A 22,787-nucleotide genomic window follows, 5' to 3' on the forward strand; every position below is an offset into this window, starting at 1 on the left:
TTACGTTTGTAAGTATTTTATCAAAAAAATTACAGTCACTGCTATATGTAATTGCTTTGATGTTATATAAGTTTTTAATAGATAGCATAATCTCTGAGAAGTTACTTGGTTGAGAGCCCTCAGTGAATTCGAGACAGGCTTCCTTACTGTGAAATCAGAAATTGCCTATATTAAATGGAAATATTAAAGTTTAAACCATGAGAATCTTTGAACAATAATACATATGTGCATACAGTTACAGTGATTATCTTAGATCAAAGTCCCTGGTTTGAGAAGAAGTTTGATTTGACATTTAGTAACTAAACCTTTTTCCAAGATGCTGCCTTGACACAGCAAAGCCACATACATATCAGCTGTAGAGGACTTTGGCTTTTAAATGTTAAAAAGTAATAGGAGCAGATAGGTGCCTAAAATACACTTTCATAATAGGAATGAAAAACAGTTTACTAAATCCATGTTCATTTTATATTTGCTTGTTAATATATAAAGAGTTTTTAGTTATGATGTGCCTGTCTCACAAAGTACAATTATCTAAATAAGCACTTTTTAAAAATGAATTCCTTACTCAACTCTGTGCTTACTGTAAAATACTGCAAAACTGTGTGCATCTGCAAGTTTAAACCCTTGTATACAGCAGGCTAAAGCTAAACAGAATTTGATTGAACACCTGACTGTGTTTTTCTGTGTTTTGTTACCAGAAACATGTCATGCTAGAATGTGCTCAGGATTTTTTGAACAGTCCATGAAAGGTGACAGGGATGTTAATCTCCACTTCAGCCCTGGCAACTTCACTCAAGTCCTTGGCATTCAGAATCAGAAGATAAGCAGGCTTTTGTCCTGCCCCAGGGCTCACCACCACACTCAGAACTATACCTGTTAATGAGAAGTTAATAAGGCAGTGTTGAATTAAAAAAAAAAGAAGCCCAGAGTCATAGATTAAATATCATTGAAATAATACAGGAGACATTACACTCACAAATAAAGAAAACCAGATGACCTGATAGCTTGTTCTGACTCTTTTGCCACCTGGCCATGTGGCAACCATGAAAGTGAAAGTGTTAGTTGCTCAGTCGTGTCTGACTCTTTGCGACCCCATGGACTGTGGGCTGCTAGGTTCCTCTGTCCATGGAATTCTCCAAGCAAGAGTACTCTCTTGCATTGCAGGCAGATTCTTTACTGCCTGAGTCACCAGCAAAGCCCATGGCAACCATGAGAGGGATGTTAAATTTTTCAAGTCCCCTAGACTATAAGCTCCAGGAAGGGAGTGACAGTGTCCTTGCCCACCATTATATCCGAATAGCCTACCACAATGGTTAGAACACAGTAAATATTCATTGAATTCTTATTTAACGAATGTTTCTGTGTTTTTATTTGTGTTGTAAGATTTAACACCTGCTCTACTTACTGCAAAAAATGTTGTGACAATCAAATGAAACATATATTAAAGACTTTGAAAACAGTAAGGTACATCATTTCTACAATTTCCAAGACCTAGCTTGGATGCTTACTTCCATCAAACAAAATAGGAACAAACTTTTTGCAGTTTTGACTGGATGCACTGCAAATGTAAAATCACTTAGTGTAAAACGGCTCTACAACTCTTTATTCTATTCATTTCTCTGTGGTCTCCCATATTTTAATCCCAGAGAGTATCACCTACCCCGCTGTCCCAGCTTTGTAGTTGAGTGTATCTGAATTGCTGTTTTATAGACTGTTGCTCTGGATCTCCTTCTAGCCTCAACTTACTAAAAAGAAAAACCAGAACCAGAATCTCAAAGCCTCACTCTCTTGGATCAGTTAGAATATTCAGTTTCCCTCCTTAGAACCCTATTTCTTTTCAGAAATGTATCTAGGTCAGGAAAGGCAAAACCTAGATAGCATGCTGTTCCTTCTTCCTTCTCTCCTCCATCTAGAGCAGATACTAATATTCCATCATGACACCCGATGGTGCTCTAAGCATTTTTCCAACAGTACCTAATGAAACCTGACCATAAGATAAAACTTATTTTCAAACACATTTACATTCTTTAGTGCTGTTCTATTCAATAGCAGGAAGGATTATTTCTGAACATATGGAAATAATCAACATAACTCCTCTCCTAGTGAATTAACTATATGAACTCCAATGAGAAGAGAGGGTTCAGACATATCTATTACTCTCATTACCGTCATCTTCCTCCAAGGCATCTGGGTGAGAAACAAAGATAGGTTCTGAGGGGTATGAATCAGGCTCTTGCCATACCCAGGTTTCTTTAGTTTTGACGTTCAGCTTACAGAGCTGCTTATGAGAAAGAAAAATTAGTCAATAAATTAGTCAGTCAATATGCTTTACTTGACTTACATATGATTCAAAGTACTGTTTGAATATTAGGAAGAGGGATTAATTACCCTGTCTGGAACAAAGTGATTCAAGCCAAGTCCATATGCATATGTGTAAGGTTTCCCACCATACTTCTGGTAATTGATTTGAGGAAACTCAAATGCTACAAAATAAAATACACGCTTAGGAAAACTCAGTTACTCTCTTCGAGTGGAACATTTTGTTCTCTCACGTGTGAAGATTTTCCTATACCATCTCACCTTGGCGAGGCCCTGAAAAGAGAACCTCAGGTTCCAGCCAGATGGTCTCGTCACTGCACAGAATTGCAGTGGCAGTTGTGTTGGGGAGTGTGACTAAATTCTTGCCTGTGTCAGCCTAAGAAAGAGGATAACAGAAACCTCAGTGAGCAAGGAATAAAAATCAAGCAGCCGTGAGAACAGTTTCCAAGTTTAGTTTCCTGAGTTCTTCATTTCTTAAGTCAACATGTAGAAGAGACAGTGCAGAAAACTCTAGAAGGGAGAGCCCAAGAACACGACTGGGAAAGCTGCCCATGTCCATGTCAGTCACTGACCGTGTATCACTAGGAAAGTCAGTGATACATTAAAAAAACAACAACCTCGTAGGCCCTTTGTCTTCTCATCTATGAAATGAGACCTACCTCAAAGAGCATATAGGGCCCTGAGGATGTGGTTCTGGAAAAAGAAGTATTTTCCTTCACAGTAACAAAGACTTCAACCTCTAGGTATCCATACAATGTTTATCTCCTTTAAAGTTAGCTATATTTTGATTTTATTGGAAAAATATCATATCCTTCTGTTGTCAAAAAAGAAAACAAATGAAAAAACTACTGGACCTGGTGTTTTCTAAGATCTCTTGATACCGAAATTGCCCCCACGTCATTTTTCAGATTATCTTATGAAAGGAATGAATATCATGAGCTCTTCAAAGAACATATGCATTTAGTTTTGCATTAAATACCTGAATACATGGTTTGTACTAGACTCCATTCTAGGCATTTGTGATATTTCATAGAAGAGAGTTTTGTTATGAAGTTACGTTGTTATGAAGTTTACATTCTAATTTGGAAAGCTATAAATATAGATATAGTGTTTAGTATATCATGAATGTGGAGAGAAAAAGAGAGCAGAGTATGGAGGATCAGAAGTGTGAAGGGTAAGTGATTTATAATTTTAGTAGGTAGTCAGGGTGGGCTTCATTGATAAGGTAATATTTGGGGTAAAACTTGTAGGAGGTGAAGGAAGCAATGTAGATATCTGAGAAAGAGCATTTAAGCAGAGAGAACAAATTGCAAAGGCGTGAGGCAGGAGTACTGTCAAGGGTGATTGAAGAGCATTAAGGAGACCAGGTTGGCTGCTCTGACTGAGCTGGGGGGTGGGGGTGGGGAACACAGAGAGGAGGGTAGAGGGATAAAATGGGGCCAGACTGGGTAGAGCCTGATGGGTCATTGTAAGGACTTGGGTTTTTCCTGTGAGCAAGAGATGAGCAGAAGAGTTTGCAAGGCTATGATTTATTTTTAAAAGAATCACTCTGGCTGCTCTGTCAAGATCCCTTTAAGAATAGGGGATATGCAGGTGTGAAATCAGGGAAGCCAGTCTTTCTTGTAGTAGTCTAGTCAAAAGAAAACAATGGTTTAGACTGGGCTAGTAGCGCTGAAGTTAGTGAGGAATGGAAGGCAGAGCAGAGGATTTCCTGATAGTTAAGATACTGGATAGGGAACAGGCATGAGATTAAGTGAGAAGTCAAGGATGGCTCCAAGGTTTTGGGCCCAAATAGTTAAAAGTTGGAGTTGTCACAATAAAGATGGGGATTACTGAAGGTGGGATAAATTTTTTTGGTAGGGGAAGAGGAGAAGTTTTAGTTTTGTCTTATTAAACTTGAGATGTTTACTGAATATCAAACTAAAGACTTAGCATTGGCAATAGCATACAAGGATCTTGAGTTAAGAGGAAAGTTGAAAGTGGAAGTGCAGGCTGCTTTAAGTCTTCACAAAGGAGTGAAAGTACAAATAGAAGCAGGACAAAGAGATGAGTCCTGGTGCCCTCCAACACCGGAGAAGGCAATGGCAAGCCACTCCAGTACTCTTGCCTAGAAAATCCCATGGATGGAGGAGCCTGGTAGGCTGCAGTCCGTGGGGTCGCTAAGGGTCGGACATGACTGAGCGACTTCACTTTCACTTTCCACTTTCACACTTTGGAGAAGGAAATGGCAACCCACTCCAGTGTTCTTGCCTGGAGAATCCCAGGGTCAGGGGAGCCTGGTGGGTTTCCGTCTATGGGATCACACAGGGTCGGACACGACTGAAGTGACTTAGCAGCAGCAGCAGTAGCAGCAGCCCTCCAACACTAAAGGGGCCACAAGACAGGAAAGAAGGGATAAATGAAGGGGCAAGAAGAGTCAAGAGAAGGATTTTATAAGAAGGCAAAATAACAGCATGATATGCATGAGTTAACGGAAACAGGAGAGTGAGATACACGATAGAGTGGGAGAGTTGTAGAATAATGTCCTGGAGTCGGTGAGGAAGGATGGGAAAGACTAGTTCTGAATAAGACGGTGGATAATTCAGTATGAGTACAGATGCTGGTGGGTGGGTAGATGTAGTGGCAGGAGTCTACATTCTTTTCTGATTTCTTTCATTTGTTTCAGTAAAAGAGGAAACAGAGCCATTAGTTGAGTATGAGTGTGGATGTGTTAGAAGTTTGAAAGAGGAGGGTGTGAAATACTTAACTAGGAAAATGAAGTTGGGAAATGTTGCAGTAAGGTTTGTGGTCATATATTTTAAACTGAGCCAATTAACAGAATTGTGTATTTTTAGCACTTAATTTGAGCCTTAGAGGTACAAGCATGGAGTGGGTAGAGAGTTGAATTTAACTAGAATTTATGACTTTGACAAATTCTATAAAGTAAGAAAGTGGCAAGAGAAATGAGGTTCTACTCAAGGGGGTGATTACAATGATCATGAAATTTTAATCGAATAAGGAGGGAAGATAAGTCTTCAGGGGAGTGAGAGATGGTGAGCAGGTTCAATAGATTGGAGGTTCTGGTGGGAATTGTAATATAGGGTTGGTAATCTTGAAAGGTAAGTCAGAATGTATCCTGTATGAACCAAGGTTATGATAGAAGTACAATCAAAGGTAATAGCAAAGTCAGTTGTATGACTTGGGAAGTGAGTGGCTGAGTCAGAATGGAAGACAGGATCAGTGGAAGATGTCAAGGAACTGAGGCCAGGGTGTTGGAAGAATCATCTATGATGTGTATACTGAAATCACGGAGAGTCAGAAGTAGATCAGGGAGGGGAGAGTGACACTGAGCCAAAAGAAGAGGGAGTGGTGATTAGTATGTGAAAACAATAGTGAAGGGTTCAGTTCAGTTCAGTTCAGTTCAGTCGCTCAGTCGTGTCCGACTCTCCGCGACCCCATGAATCACAGCACGCCAGGCCTCCCTGTCCATCACCAACTCCCGGAGTACACTCAAACTCATGTCCACAGAGTCGGTGATGCCATCCAGCCATCTCATTCTCCGTCGTCCCCTTCTCCTCCCGCCCCCAACCTTTCCCAGCATCAGAGTCTTTTCCAGTGAGTCAACTCGTCTCATGAGGTGGCCAAAGTATTGGAGTTTCAGCTTTAGCATCAGTCCCTCCAATGAACATCCAGGATTGATCTCCTTTAGAATGGACTGGTTGGATCTCCTTGCAGTATATATATATAAATGTATACATACCACTTGGGTATATAATTAGTTGAAGTGAGATTTGAAATTGAAAGATTTTAAGGGTGGGCAGAAGGAACAATGGTTTGGAAGCAGCAAATTGGAACAAGTGTTCCAACCACAGGCCCAGTGGTACAAGGGCTGGAGGAGAAACTGCTACCCTTGGAAACTGCTGCTGAAGAGACCAGTGTCCTAGAGTGTCAGATTTTTTTGGTAAAAGAGATAAGATGGAAGGAACCTTCTGAGCAGAGGAGAGGTGGAAGTTTTCTGGTGATGTACAATGAACTAAAAGGAAATAGTGAAAGATTTTCAGAGTTGGAAAGAGATAGGTGAGGAATGGATCTTGTAAGATTCCATGAAATGTGACCTCAAGGCTCTTTGTGGTGATGTTGGGAAGCAGAGAGCAGCATGTATGTATATATACATATTGATATATGACTACCTAAAGGTGGAAAAATAAAGAAAAGTTTATATATGTCTCTCTCTCTCTCTCCATACAGAAGACCTGAAAATAACAATTGATCCAACATAGAGAGTCCTTATGGTTTGTGGCATTGTATGAATCAATAAAATAAATACAATTAGTTCAAATGTTGATATTGAACACATTACTTCTGGGACTGTAACTTTAATGATTTTACTCTGTTGTATCTTATTTTTTTCTATTATTAAATTCAGGCTTTTTAATGTAAGAGATCTGTAACGTCATCTTTGCTTTCCAAACCAGCACCTCCTTTTCACTCTCCCTCTCACTATTTTTTTAAAAACAGATGTGTTTATCCTCTGATACAGCAAACTCACTTCTGAGAGTCTATCCTATTGCTATATCTGCATATAGATAAAAGAACATACATACAAAGTTATTCCTTGTGACATTATCTGTAACAGTCAAAAAATGGAAAATGACTCTGTTGCTCAGCAGTGAGGGACTGCAGCATATTGGTAAAAAAGAACACTGTGCGGTTGAAGAAAGTAAGATCTTCAATATATATTTTAAAATGAATATAAGCAAGGAATAAAAATGTGGATATAGCAAATTACTTTTTGTGTAAAAAGTGGGAATAATAATTATATTTGTTTTTTTTAAATATTTTCATAAACAAATGCAAAGGAAAGACATTAAAAGTTACACGTAGAAGTGAAGAGGAATGGTATGGAATGGATGCAGATAGAGGTTGGAGTGACACTTTCAGTGCAAACCTTTTTAGATCATTTTGATTTTCTGACCAATTAAATGCACTGCCTATTCAGAAATAAGAAAGATATATTTAAAACTATCACCATTATTTCAATCACTAAACCTGAAGCTTTAGTCATCTTATACTCTTTCTCTTCCTTAGCCCTTCCTTCAATTTGTTTATCTCTTCTTTCCCTAATTTATGATCTAGTCTCTTCATTGACAAATTTTAAAAGTACAGGCTATAGTAATTGCTACCACATTGTCACTGTGGCTTGAAACCTGATTTCTGCCTCTCTCCCTATTCTCCTTGAGTTCACTAAATCTGGTTTTTGGCTCATATTTTTCAGCTTAATTTTTTTTTTCAGCTTGCCTATACAGTGGACATCAACGTAGCAGTGGACATCAATGAAACCCTCTCTTGCTTTGATAATGTGGCATTTTCCTCTCTTAGTTGTAACTAGGACCCTTTACTGATTTTTTTCTTTCTTTTTCTGACTCCTCTTTTCCTACCACTTTCTGCATATGGGTGTTTCCCCAACTTATGTGCTTGGCTATTTTTTCTTTCAACATTTTCTGGTTATCAAGTTCCTCATTTTTTAAAATCAACAAATTTGTAAGTTTCTTTTAGAATGCTTACTCTGAAGTATGAACTTTTGCTGCTAGCAATGTCTATCCTCATATATTCGATCATCATTTCAACGCCAATAACTATTAGCTCTTTTCTTCTAACCCTGCTTTGTGTCACAAGGACCTGCACTTCCACATGAAAGCCTACCAGATATCTTCATGAAGATGTTGTTGATGCTGATCTTGTAATTCTCATCAACAACAATAAGATCAGCATCAACAACAGTTTCATGAAGATATCTGGTAGACTTTCATGTGGAAGTGCAGGTCCTTGTGACACAAAGCAGGGTTAGAAGAAAAGAGCTAATAGTTATTGGCGTTGAAATGATGATCGAATATATGAGGATAGACTTTGCTAGCAAGAGAAGTTCATACTTCTTTGTTGTTGATGAGAATTATAATGAATATTATTTAACAGTTTATGTGGGGGACTATATTCAGAGATTGATATATATCACCTCATTTATTGATCACAAAAATCCTGTATGGTGGATATAGATAAAGAAAATGAAATGAAAGTGTTAGTTACTCAGTTGTGTACAACTCTTTTGTGACCTCATGAACTGTAGCCTGTTGGGCTTCTCTGTCCATGGGATTCTCCAGGCAAGAATAATGGAGTGGGTAGCCATTTCCTTCTCCAGGGGATTTTTCCCAATCCAGGGATTGAACCTGGGTCTCCTCCATTGCAGGCAGATTCTTTACTGTCTGAGCCACCAGGAAAACCCAGTTAAAGAAAAGGGGATGTGAAAAGATTGAATGTCTTGCCCCAAATCACACACTAGAAAGCTGGAAGCCCTGGTCAACCTGGGTTTGTTTTCAAGTCAGTCTTTTTACTCATTATTACCCTTTCCTCCTAGTTCTACAGTTCATGTTTATCTCCAAATCTGCTCTGCCTATTGCATTTCCTATTTCCAAACGTATCAACACTCTAGACACATAGGGTTTTGCATGTCTAAGACTTAATTCATTCTGCCATCCAGTCAAATGTAGGATCCTTTTAATTCTATCTGTAGAAATGCTCACTTTTGTCTTTCTGTCTCTACTACCACTACATTTTTCTGGCACCTTAGTAATTTAAATTGTCTCCAATCTTAGGTCCCTATCTTTCTTCCAATACTTCTTACACTTCCAATACTACTTACACATGACACAGCCTTATTTTAAAAAATCAAAACAGCAAATGACCTAGTTATTATTTAGTCCACTTTATTTAGGTTACAGAGCGGGCAACTGAACTTTGGGGTAACTTGCTCATCGAGAGACTTGCTCAGGGAAGCTGGACATTTAGCAGGAGAAACACCTAGAACAGTCAGTACACTTGATACCCAGTCCACCAACTCTGAATATGACTTTCTTCTATTCAAAATCCTTAATGCTCTACCACCTGTCAAATAAAATGTAAACCTTTTAGCCTAGCCTAAAAGCCTTCAAAGATTACCAACCTATTGTTTTTTTAAGTTATTTTTGCCCACTTATCCCACTGTTTTTGTTTATGTTCTAACCAGTTGCGTTGCAATCAATTTTTTGTTGTTTGTTTTTTAGCAATCAGTTTTAAAAGGATTTTGTTAAAAAAAAAGAAAAACAGGTTCAGAGGGAAAACTGGTTTTCACTTTGATTCTGTCACAACTGGATTTTGCTAAGTCATGAGATTCAGTTTTATTTATAAAATGAGGGGAATTGAATTTGCTAATTTTTAAAGTCCCTTCCAGTTCAGAAATTTTGAGCCTTTATGTATAAACACACAGCAGGAGAAAAAATCCTGAGAAAGATGAAACATTCTCGTTATATCTGAAATCTATGTAGAGGGTGGTTACCTTGTCAATATTCAAAGGAAGTACGTATCTCCTAACTTCAGGCTGAGGAGCCTTTCTGGCATTTTTCTTCACCTCTTCCCAGTTCTCACGTAAATTGGCTAAATATAAATAATTATAAACAAATTCAAATCTGCAAAAATAAGAAGTCAAGCATGAGGACAGACAATTACAAATAATTTTAGACATGATGCATGTCCTTTAAAAGCACAAGTGCCTGTCTCTTCTTTAGTCTCCAATCTAGAAACTCCTAAAGACTCAGGTATACTGGAGCCACTTCTCCTGCCCACTCTGGCTAGAGAAAAGAGTCCTGCTTCATGGATATGTTTAAATAACAGCAGCCTTTGAAACTTTCTGCTCTGTTTCTCTATCACCATTCTGTCTGTGTCTTCAGGGGCTACTGTCTTTTTTAGTGACTTGCTGTTCTGAAGAAATCATGTGTCTTTTTTTTTAAAAAATCAAACCCAGAGTAGATGCAGTTTAAGGTTTCTCAAAGGACCTTGTTAAATTTGAGGGAAATTAAGTTTAAGTTCATTCATCAAGTCATAGAATCTTTTATTTTCAGGTCTGTTTCATGGACCTGAGTAATTTTCAATCATTAACCATGGTTTTGAGGTTCAGTTTGTGTTTCTGATTACCTAAACTCCCTACAGCTTTTTCAATCATATTTTGTGACTTAAGCATACTTTTAAAAGATATAATTCAGATTAAATATTGAAAGCAATATCTCTGAAAAAAAAAACCTGATTTCCAGGAGCAACTGGAGATGTAACATTTATCCATTCAATGTGCTCTCTTACCCTTTCCAGCAACAGAGATCCACAATCAGAAACTCATGGTCTTCATAGGTATTGATGTGATGAAAGAGGTTAAAAGGAGAGGTCCTATATTTATTATTAATATACTTTTTTCTTTTTTTGTCAGCAATATGAAGCCAGACCTAAAAGTGAGAATACTTTTATGCATTTGAAAAGAAAAAAGTGTGCATTATGAAACATATATTCTTTGGAATCATAAACCTGACAAATAAATGTAAGACTTACCCCCATGGTTTCATTGGACTCAAAACAATCCATGTAGTTGGCTCCCCAAAGACTCCATGAAGAAAGAAACTTGAACAGATTAATTTTGACTGGTGTCTCCACAAAAACAATATAGTTGGGAGTCAAACCAAAACTGTTCAGAAACAGAAATAAACTTGTGAGTGGGAAGGGTTGATGCTCAAACCACAAGGAAATATGTACACATGAGGTATGCTCAGTTATATGAATCAACAGTGCCTACATGAAATTAATTACACTTAAATTTAGGTTTCTGCAAGAAAATGTCATGATCAGGACTGGTATCAAAGGTAGGCAAAGCAGATCTTTAAACTTGAGTTTTCCTGAAGATTCATAGCAGGCCTTCGAGTTACCTATGGACGTAAGATGGCTTGAATCGGTCACTGCAGGGGAATTGTACAACGATCTCTGACTTGCTTATTGGATCTTCCTTGTCTGAAATAAAGTGGTTTTAAAAGGCTGTGGAACAGCCTCTTTTTTTAAATACAAAGCATTTAGAACAGCTTATGCGAGCAAAGAAATACATTTTCAGATCTTGATTTTTTTAGAGTTTATTTCCATTTTCTCAGTCACTGGCATTTCTGAGGGAAATTTCATGTGGAGCTGCAATCACCCAGGAAAATCCAAATAGCAGCAGATTTGGAAAGTGCACTCAGTGTGTGGTAGAATATAGTGGAGGTGGGTTCTAAGTCAAGGGAGTAAGGCAAAACTTTAGTACGGTCAAAGTGACTTTTACAATCTCTTAAATTAGCTGTAAAGTTATAGAATATGTGGTTTTGTTGTCTGTGGGTGCTAAGTCCCTTCAGTCATGTCCGATTCTGTGCGGCCCTATGTACTGTAGCCCATAAGGCTCCTCTGTCCATGGGATTATCCAGGCAAGAATATTGGAGTGGGTTGCCAGATCCAGGGATCAAACCCCCGTCTCTTATGTCTTCTGCATTGGCATATACCACTAGCGCCACCTGAGAAGCCCTTTTTGTGTCAATAGCCTTTTACAATAATTCTTAAGCACATTAAAGTTTATTTGCTACTAAGGCAGTGTCTTTAAACCTTAGCGTACACCAGAAATACATAAAGAGCTTCTGAAAATACTGACTATGGGCCCACCCTCAGAGTTACTCATTCAGTCTACCTCAGGTGGGACTTGAGATTTGCATTTCTAACAGGTTTCCAGGTGATGCTGCTGGTCCAGGATCTAAACTTCACAAATTATACTAAGCAAAAACTAAATAAAAATCCATATATACTCAAATAATTCTATTAAAAAGATCAGTATCAAATTTCTGACAATGAATGGAGGATGAATATAGAATTCTAAAGAGTACTCTCTTCTGTTTTAGCATTCTTTATCTATAGTCTATATATGAGTTAAAAGGTTTTGTTTGTAGTTTTGGGAATTAAATACATATAAAATACTAAGTACACTTTCATATACATACATATATATTTGTTTAAAATTTTAATTTTGTCTGGCACATAGATAAGTGCTCAATAACTATTTGCTTGATTTAAATCTAAATTTTATATGATCAAAGTCACATATACACTACATCTTTGAAACACTGTAGAACAGAACATGGCCACATGCTTTTTGTATTTTCAATTTGTCATTTCCTACTATGGTGCTATTGGGTATTTGTCCCCTGGTAGGGTGAGGATGAGGATAGTTTTCTGAAAATCTGAAAGTAATTTAACAGTCCATATAGTGCAATCCTCAAATTTCTGATCTGACATCTTGCATTTCCAGTAACTTTCTTACATAATAGATACTTGTTTTAAGAAGAGTCAAAATGGTAAACTGACCTGCTTGTAGTGGTGGGATCTTTACAATATTGTAGGCAATTGAAAAATTTTTCCCAAAGCAATTACCAATGTTGTAAACAGTCCCATCATTTTCAATGTGGGGGTGAGCAGTGGCTCCATTGACTGAGACATAGTTACAAAGGTCAACCTATGGAAGGAAAAGAGATGTCACCCATGTTAAGAGAAAGACTGTATTGCATCTTTGGTCCCTCAGTCTGACCTCACCACTACCATTTGCACCTTCACCCTAAGGGCACTTTCTCTTTCCTTCCATCTCTCTGGGGTCCTACTTTCTTTCAAACCTGTGGAAGTTCCAACTTTAGTGCAGAGCTCTTCTCTGACCCCCACGTTGACCCTTCATGCCTTTGAAATCTTGAAGTTCTCTCTGATTGTGTTCTTCTGTTGATGTAGACCATGCATTGCTCTGGTTGGTTATTTTCCTTTTGTATATACACGCTGTCCTCAAACAGTGATACATTTTAATCCTGAAACTTCTTTACATTTTCCTTATTGAATTACATTGAACTTCATGTTGATAGCTATTAATTTTCATTTTACAAAAACACAAATTTTGTATGATACAACTTAAATACCAAATCCAGTGTCTTACATGTAGATGAATTTGGAACTGAAAGAAACCTCAGAATTAGTATAGAAAGTCTTAACCTAAATAGACTTCAGGGGAGCCATGGATTCCTGGAATTAATGGAAACTTCTGAAGACAGAATTCAGTACTTCAATTGACTTTGAATTCTCATAAAAAATTCAAACCCATAAATCTATCACAAACCTCTCAGTTTATATAAGGAGAACTTGAGGAGTCAGAGAGGTCAAGTGACTTGTCAAAAGATGCAGAGCACTAGAATTTCTGCTTGGGACCTTCTAGGTAAAGATTTATTGAATAAATAATCCATGATTATATATTTGTCTAACCAAAGTTCTTTCTGTTTGATTAAGAGAATATGTTTTAAAGTTTAGGGAGTTTTTGGCACTCTCATTTAAATATTAGGCAAGACATTCATTCATTCAGTCATTTGTCAAGTACTTATTGGGCTTCTATTATATGCCAGATGCTGTGTCAGTGTCTAGGAAAACAGAGATAGTCCTTACTTTTGAAAATTTCAGTATTGATTGGCAGTATCCAATACTGTAGCCACATGTAGCAATTTAAATGTAAGTTAATCATAATTAGATAGAACTTCAAATTCAGTTCCTCAGTCACATTAGCCACATCCATGTATTCAACAGCACTTGGACAATGCAGATATAGAAATGTTGTAGAAAGTTCCATTGACAGCACTGTACTAGACAACTGATTGGTTCAAGACTGAGAAAGGAGTACAGCAGGACTGTCTGCTGTCGCCCTATATGCTGAGCATATCGTGAGAAATACCAGGCTGATAAGTTACAAGCCAGAATTAAGATAGGTGGGAAAAACATCAACAACCTCAGATATGTGGATGATACCACTATCATGGCAGAAAGTAAAGAGGGACTAAAAAGCCTGTTCATGAGGGTGAAGGAGGAGAGTGAAAGAGCCAACTTAAGACTAAATATTAAAAAACTAAGATCATGGCATCTGGTCCCATTACTGCATGGCAAATAGAAGGGGAAAAGGTGGAAGTAGTGATGGATTTCCTCTTCTTGGGCTCCAAAATCACTGCAGACCGTGACTACAGCCATGAAATCAGAAGACAATTGTTTCATGGCAGGAAAGCGATGGCAGACCTAGACAGTGTGTTGAAAGGCAGAAATGTGATTCTGCTGACAAGGTCCATGTAGTCAAGGCTATGGTCTTCCCAGTGGTCACATACGGTTGTGAGAGCTGGGCCATAAAGAAGGCAGAATGCCAAAGAATTGATGCCTTCAAACTGTGGTGCTGGAGAAGACTCCTGAAAGTCCTTTGGACAGCAAGATCAAACCAGTCAATCTTAAGGGAGATCAACCCTGAATACTCACTGGAAGGACTGATGCTGAAGCTGAAGCTCCAGTATTTCGCTTATCTGACATGAACAGATGACTCATTGGACAAGTCCCTGTTGCTGGGAAAGATTGAGGGCAGAAGAAGAGGGTGTCAGAGGATGAGATGGCTGGACAGCATCACTGAACTTGGGCAAACTCCGGAGATGGTGATGACAGGGAGGCCTGGCATGCTGCAGTCCATGGGGTCGTAAAGAGCCAGACACGGCTGGGTGACTGAACAACAACACTAGAACAATAAGCTGGATTAAGTGTAGTAAGTGCAAAACCTTATGTGTAAAGAAAGCCATTTAACCCAAACTGGGAGATTAGGCAGGGCTTCCCAAGGGCGATGACTCCAACTCATGTTGAAAGATGAGTAAAAGTCAGTCAGATGCAGAAGGATAACAATGTGTTCTAGGAAGCAGGAACCTTACTGTAAAGGCATAGAGTTGTAAACAGTGAATGCTGCTTGGGGAATTCTAGTCATTCAGTATGACTGTGATGAAGAGCACACATGGAGAAGGAGAAAAAAAAAATGGGCCAGCCACAGAGGTCTGTGTTTTAACTTTATCTTGGAAACTGTAGGTGCACTAGATGGAACAGCACATTTATACTTGCATTTTAGAAAAAAAAATGCTTCTATTGAATTAAGGAAGCTGTATTTAAGGGAATCAGTCTGGAGGCAAAGGTACTTGTTAGCAGGCTATTTCAGTCATGGTAAACAAACAAACAAACAAAAAACTCTCAAATTTTTAAAATGACATTTTTATATGAAGTTAGGGTATAGGGCTGCTCACAATGAAACCTGACTCCTAATAAAGTCTATTCTGGAGCTATACCATTAACTTCACACTTCCAATTAAATTACCATGGTGATCTGATACACTGTCAAAGTCAAATGAGTAGTTTAGAAACTTAGTTTCAGAACTTCTCTAAATGATCTACACACACACTCATGTGATTACAAACATACATCTAAACCAAGAAAAGCTGTTGAGAATATGTCAAACCTTAGTAAACAGCCTGTGGGATTATAAATCAGCCTATAGTATTGAGACCCAGTGTTGCGACTACTTTCCTTTCTATTCCTATTACACTGAGTTTCTCCTTCTGGTCTTCAGTTCCACTAACTGGTCTCCTAGTTCTTTTGCCCTCCCATACAGCTTATGCATAGTTTCCAGATTAAATAACCTAAAGCTTTGCTTATACCACATCTCTGAACAAAAACTTTCAGTAGTTTACCATCAACCAAACAACTTATTCCAAATTTTTGTCCATTATTCAAACTTCTAGTTTCACTCTACCCTTGACATGGCATGCTCTGATCACTAGATTGCACCTAGGAGTGCCATTGTCCCCTAGTGGGGAAGTTGGAAATCTTGGGGAGCATTTGGGGTTTGTGCAATGATTGAGGACATGTCTGGTGTTTAGTGGGTGAGACCAGGGATGTCAGACCTCTGCAATAGGTGAGACAGTCCTCACAATGATGAAGTTCCACCTGCCCAATGCCAATGCCACCTCCATTGAGAAATACTGCAATTCTAGCAAAAAAAAAAAATATTCTTTATTCTCTAGTTTCCCACCTCTATACGTTTGGTCATGGTACTTCCTATATCTGAAATATTCTTTTCCCAAATTCAATGAAGTTTTGCCTTCCCTCTAATTTCTCACTCAAATGCAATACTTTTAAATCTTCCTTGATCTGCCCTACTTTATACCCCTCAACACTACTAGACGTAATCTTTATACGCACTTCCATAGAAGGTTTCCTTCTGTGATAGGACTTACTATATTCTGTGTCCTATTATAGCTAAGTAATATATTAATTGATTTCTCCACCTAGATGTTAAGTGTTCTGAAAGCAAGAATGATGCCTTGAAAACAGCTGCAACTTAATAAACGTTGGTGGAAAATGTAGATCTGTCTGACTGAATGCTGCACTGAGACTGCCTCATATCTCAGCAAAATTTATCACTTTCTAATATTGCTCACTGGAAAAGAGTCTGATGCTAGGAGGGATTGGGGGCGGGAGGAGACGGGGACGACAGAGAATGAGATGGCTGGATGGCATCACCGACTCGATGGACATGAGTTTGAGTGAACTCCGGGAGTTGGTGATGGACAGAGAGGCCTGGCGTGCTGTGATTCATGGGGTCGCAAAGAGTCGGACACAACCAAGCAACTGAACTGAACTGAACTGAAAGGGTCGGACACGACTGATCGACTGAACTGAAATGAACTGAACTGAACTGAATATTGCTCATGTATTTCTTTATGCTTTTTCATTTAAGGTATGGCTTTATTTCTAACAAGAAGTTCTATAAGAAGGAGTAAAATTGGTGCAACATACTTTCCTAGAACCATGAATTTAATTTTTTCAGTATTAAATGTGCCAGTTCCATGCTAGCGTATAAAAACCATGAAGAGCAGGGACCATGTTGTCTTACTCATTGGTGTATCTTTTGCATCTAACATATATTTTGGTACATGGAAAGGACTTAATACTTGTGTCACAAATAAATATGTTAGGCATTTTATACAGTTTTCCTCTAATTCACACAATAAATGTTTAAAATTTCACAGATGAGAAGAAAAGTCTGCCTTATGTCACACAGCTAGTAGTTGATGACAAAGCAGGGATTTGAAACTTAATTTATCTGGCTCTCATATTCTTCCAAACAAAATGTACAGTGGACTTAATTCTAAGGTGCAAATTCTAAATTCCTAAGCACTATCTTCTGAGCACTGTGTCCTACCTGCTTAATTGTTTCCAAGGTCTCAGGATTAATCTTTGTAATGAAGTTGGTCTCTGTGCAGGCATAGTAATCTTCCCCCACTGGGTAGATATTAACAAGGGCATTGTCAGTAACCTCCACTCCTCGAAAGTAAGAAAAAAACCTGTAGAAGCAAATGGATTTTTTAGTCCAGTAACTTTCAAGCCATGAGAGAAAAAGGGCTAATGTAAAATGTCTTTAATAACATGCAGTTGGGTTTCAGAAACCTGGAAAATATATTCTTGCAGGGATCTGGGAAAGCACAGGTGCCAAATTCTGTTATGACGATCCTTTTCTCAGTCATTGCCCGTACGTAAGCATCAGTGCGGATGAACCTGAAGGACATTGAGACATGGGAAAGGTCACAGAGAAGGAGAATTAGTGTAGTCCCTGGGGAGCACAGAAGGTCATTCCATGTGCCCTTATCAAGAATCATAAATTCACAACGTGAAGAATGAAGAGTCAGGTCACTTTCTTGGGGTGACTGAAGGAAAAGGAGACAATATGCCATGAGCGTCACTTATAAACTTCACAGTGACAGATGAGGAAATCAAGGCTCAGAGAAGCTAATGATTGGCATATATGGCCTGAGCCAGAAAACATGACTTTTCCATATCATACCATGCAGTCCCATGGATAGTTCAAATTGGGCCTCTGACTTCCTGTAGTCTATGACTCACCAGCTTACACTGAGCTGGGAGGTGTGCTGAATTAGATTTCCTTCAATCTTCCTCATATTCCTCTAGTGTTTTTCTTTAATTTAAAATTTTATTTTGCTACTTTTAAAAGTAGATATTCTTGAATCCAGTCTCTTACACAGGCAGACTTCCTCAACCATATCCCAGACTAGACAGCATATGTTGCCTAGGGTTTCTCATGTGGAGAGCCAATTAAAATTTGATTTTGTACTTTTGTGAAGAGGAAAAAGTACCAAGGTCTTTAGAAGGCATATAAAGGCTTTCTCTGACCTCCAAAATAAGCTTTCATAGCTAAATTTTTGCTTGACCTGATCTGTTTCTCTTCTAAAACAGTCCAAGTTATCCCAACTACTTCAAGACTCCATTTATTCTTGCTTTTGATGTCTCTTCAGAATGCCTGAAATCTGTGGTGATCAACAAAGCCACTAACAGGCCTGAATATTAAAACATAAAACAAAGTATTTATTGTGGTGCTAATGAGTCTTTGTAATGAAGTTGGAGTGATGGCTTAGGGCCTCAAGCCTTTTAGCAACCATCTCCTGTTTTTAGAAAACTTATTCTTGGTATTATTATGACATATTTTGTCCTTGCCTGCTCTGTGACACCCCCTCCCTCCTTCCCACTGGCCTTTCTGATTTTAAAAAAGGAAAGAAATCAAATGATCCATGGTCTAATAATAATAAAATGACTATTATTATTATTAAATGCTTCTGATGGACTAAGCACTGTGTCCTCATTTTATCCTTGTAATAAACTCTGAAGTAAATTCTTTTACTTCTCCATTTTTATAGATGACAAAACAAAGAAGTAGAAGTTAACAACTTGCTAAAGGGCACCCACCTAGGCAAATGGCATCTAGGGCATATAAGATTTGATGCCAGGCATGTCAGACCCCAAAGCCCTAGTTCTTTGCTGTTTCTTTATCCTGTCCTATAGCTCCCAGGTGTCCATGCAGACTCATGGCCCAGGGGGATTCTGAGTGGAGGTGAGTATAAAGTCCCCTCTTGGGTTCAGGAGGTTAAAAAGCACATGCAAGGAGGAGCTGAGCTAGGCCCCAAACCCTAGGAAGGGGAGTGGAACCTAGTGTTCTTTACCTTCTGTGGTATGTGACATGTCCTTCTTTAAAGTCAAACTTGTGCAGGAGGGCTTGCCCATCAAACAGGTGGTAAAATGGTTCCGATCCAACTTCAAAGAGTCCTGGCCCACATCGAAGGAGACTACCTGTCAGCCAGAGGGGGATCCTGCCTGTGAGGAAAGCGAGACACAGAATCTTGTTTCTTATACCTACTCTTCTCACTCCTGGTAAGGAGCAGTGATTATATAAGCCATCTGGATGGGCAGCCTTTACTTCTAAAGCTGGAAGTGATTTCCATTCCCAGTTCTCATGCAGGGTAGCTCTCAGGAAATGCCTGCTGGCTGACTCTCCTTTTTCTAGGGGACCAAGGGTGGGAAATGTGGCAGCATCTCTGAGTTTAAACAAAAGGTTGGAAGGAGACAGGGCAGAACATCTGAAATGGAATGGGATTCTCCATCTAACAGATTTTCCCAGCTACCAATACATTTGCCTTTTTACCATCTTATTTTAGGAAAAAATCTCAAATTTCTTGATACAGGAGGGATGGATTAGAAGTAGAGATAAAAATACTAAAAAAAAGATGTGTTGATAGAACAAACCATTTCTGTGAAACAATAGGATACTGGCTTTTTAAAATATAGAGCTAAATTCCTTTGAGAATATGGACTATTGTCCAGATAAAGGTCACCTTCTTGTAGCAGAAAGTACACAAGTCTGTCAGAGACCTGAATTCCGGTTCAGGATTTGCTGTGTGCTATCTCTGGGCCTCAGTGTCCTTCTCTGCAAAATGAGGGACACACAATAAATGTTTTAAGGCCATTCAGTCTAAACAGGTTGTGCCCTTTGGTCCTTTGAAAGTGCAGCATATGGCAGAATTTGTTTAATCCTTGTCAACTCTCCAACCCAAAATGTATTATTTCATACAGCTCAGTTTCAGCAGTCCACTTTATACAGATTTATATTTCTGATAAAAATTTGAAAAGAAGACATGGCTCACCTAAAAGACACACCACTAATTTGATTGCTAACATCTAGACTGTTGACATCAGAATCTACTTGAGAAAGAGTATTGGCTTCATCTTTTCTATTTTCCAGAAGAGGCAATTGTGAGGAAAGAGTTTAAAGATGACAAAGGTATAGTCCCAATAGTTAAGGAATTCCAGTTAGGTAGCATTTTTAAAATATATATTTTTAAAAAGTAAAGAAAAGAGGAAATGGGTTCTTGGTATAAAAAGCCCAAACCTGCAGATTCCTCTCTTTGTAGCCCATAGGGGAACCTGTGCTGAGAGATGCCAATGAATAAGGAGATAGCAAAGAGAGATCTCAACAAAAAAGAGAAGATGGCTTCAAGAAAGCTGAGACCAACCTGTAACATGGGCTGTGAGCGGTGAGGATAGTTCCTCCACAGTTTCAAACAGTTTCTTGTAACCACCAGCTGGATGTTCAACTCTGAAATGGTGGAATAATGAGGAAGAAGTTCATGTGGAATCTCAGGGAGTCCATGGAGACAGAGGCAGAGCTCCAGGTGAAAAGATGTCCTCTACTCAATGCTGGTGTGTACTGCCAGTTTAGCCGGGGCTGGGAGTACAGTGTTTTGGGAGGAGATACGGTGTTGGTGGTAGAAACCGGGGAAGGATGGCAGAAATGTATCACGTTGGCAAAGGGGCCAAGGTTGGTTTTTCTCCTTTGATGACAAGGAAAATGACCTCCCTTTTAATATTACAGTGGACTTTCCTTCCACGGTTTTCCCATATTTCTGAGGACAAGTCAACAAATTCCATTATCATTGTCACTTCTCTTTCTGACCAAGTCCTTCCCACAGAATTATCCTACTGTGTCAGTACCCTCAGCTTACTGCATCATTCATTCTCTTGACTCCCAGACAGTCTCATTCCTCTCCCTCTTATGAACTGGGAGACCACAGGTTTTGGGGTCAATATGTTATCCTTTGCTATTGATGCATATTATACCATCATCTCTTCCCACTGTCTTATTTCATCACCAATCTCCAAGAGCTTCCCTACATTTTAAAAGTAGTCAGACATGAATATTTAGGTCATGTATACATACATATATATGTATATATATATATTAATGTTCTTCCTTCTCACTTTGGCTCATTATATAACTTCTTAGAGTGAAAACTCTAACAAGACTGCCTAATTTAGACAGTTATCTTTTATTAAGCATTTACTATGTGCCTGCTACATACCATCAAAAGGAATTTATATGCTCTTCATGCATTTAAATATCACAGCACCAAAATGAGGCAAGTACTACTTATCCTATATATGGAAAAGCCTAGACTTTAAAAAGTAATTTGCCTAAGATAACACAGTTAGGAAATGACTGGGCAAGAAGTGGAACCCAGGTCTGCTTCATTTAATCTTCATGCTCATTACTGCTTCCAAGGCCCATTCCAAGCCACAAAATCCCACTGTAACTTAGACCTGACTTCTAGATATTTGCTTCAATATGTATATAGGAAGAAACAAACTCTCCCACTAAGACCCACGGCTTTCCCTAAATGGATCATCAGTTGTCTTCAGGAGCTCTTGAAATAGCTCATTTACCATCAACGCACTAAGGCATTAATAAAAATCTCCCAGAGATACTTACTGGATGGACATTTTCTCTCAGTAGAGGATTGAGAGTTCTGGCACCAACTGTGGAGTGAGGAAGCAAGTCCTCAGCCAGGGGCCTTTATATGCCTTCTAAATCCCTCTGAAAGGAGCAATGGCTTTGGGAATCCGTTCCCACCCCCTCAGCTGAGAGAGGGAAAACACAAGTGGCTTTCAGCACTCAGATACTCCTGATACTTGAGCATTAATTTGGGCTGGCTGCTCTCTTAATTGTTTTTTGGCCATCTTCCAGAGACCTCAATCCTTTCCAAAGAGAAGAAGAAGTGGCTTAGAAAGAAAGGAGTTGTGTGGGAGTGGCTAGCATCAGGACTGAGCTGGTCCGTGTCACCCCACGGGAACCTGGCATCTTCCTCTGGTGCCCACCTCCCTCTTCTTCTGTACCCTCATCTTTGCCCTCACTCACTATTCTTTCACTTACTTATTTTTGAAAATACCTGCTACTCATTGTCTATGGAGCAGGCATTGATAAGCTATCTCTGTCTTCACAGATCTTGTAACTCTGCAAGAATGACAAGAAACTAACAAGCTCTTCTATAAAATTTTATCAGTGCTATGATTGGAGAAGTATGGAGTGTTATAGAAGCACACTGCAGTACCTCTCACCCACTCTGGCCACCTTTTTAACTCCTTTCAGGGCCCATTTCTGACCAGGCTGAGGACTTCAGCTGGGTTCTTTTGATGTGCTACAGATGAACCCCTTTTGATCTCCTTGCTTGTCACTAAAGTTTGCCTGAACTCTACGTCACCTTCCTATTCCTTGGTATATGTGCTGCACTTAGAAAGTAAGTAGCAACATTCCATTCATATTTCCACACTCTTTTATTAAGTCTCAATAGTTTGTCAGCACAAACGTGGTACTATCCAAAGGGGTCCCCAGGAACATTCAAGATATATGCTATACCAGCTGACAACTTTAACATTTTTAAGAAACTCATTAACCTATTAATCTGTTAAACTCATTAAACTATTTAACTCATTTAAATATTAATAAGTGGTTAGGCTACTCATCCTCAAGATCTTCAACAAACCTATAAAGCAATATATCTGAGCACTCCCCAAGATAGGTGACAAAACCTTACTTCCTGAGCATGTTTCGCAGTGAAGATTC

The 22,787-nt window shown here is 38.8% G+C and overlaps 1 protein-coding gene across 3 annotated transcripts; it reads right to left on the reverse strand.

The window, feature by feature from the left end:
- Positions 1–721: 721 nt before the first annotated feature.
- Positions 722–22,124, reverse strand: RPE65 (retinoid isomerohydrolase RPE65). Of its 3 annotated transcripts, none has more exons than XM_055402874.2 (14): positions 22,114–22,124; positions 20,404–20,486; positions 19,057–19,207; positions 17,492–17,599; positions 17,247–17,388; positions 12,529–12,676; positions 11,079–11,160; positions 10,708–10,840; positions 10,465–10,604; positions 9,668–9,797; positions 2,581–2,695; positions 2,389–2,483; positions 2,167–2,278; positions 722–873 (listed from the first exon to the last, which is right to left on the reverse strand). In XM_055402874.2, the coding sequence occupies exons 1-14, from the start codon at positions 22,122–22,124 to the stop codon at positions 722–724; spliced, it is 1,602 nt and encodes a 533-aa protein (XP_055258849.2). The 3 variants fall into 3 exon arrangements, with proteins under 3 accessions (XP_055258849.2, XP_088690985.1, XP_088690986.1); XM_088834859.1 differs by lacking the exon at positions 22,114–22,124 and adding an exon at positions 21,657–21,667; XM_088834860.1 differs by lacking the exons at positions 17,492–17,599; positions 22,114–22,124 and adding an exon at positions 21,657–21,667.
- Between the last annotated feature and the right edge of the window lie 663 nt (positions 22,125–22,787).

This window comes from Moschus berezovskii, chromosome 4 (genome assembly GCF_049115385.1).
Source record: "Moschus berezovskii isolate FMDL1 chromosome 4, NW_MosBer_1.0, whole genome shotgun sequence".
Classification (NCBI taxonomy): domain Eukaryota; kingdom Metazoa; phylum Chordata; class Mammalia; order Artiodactyla; family Moschidae; genus Moschus; species Moschus berezovskii.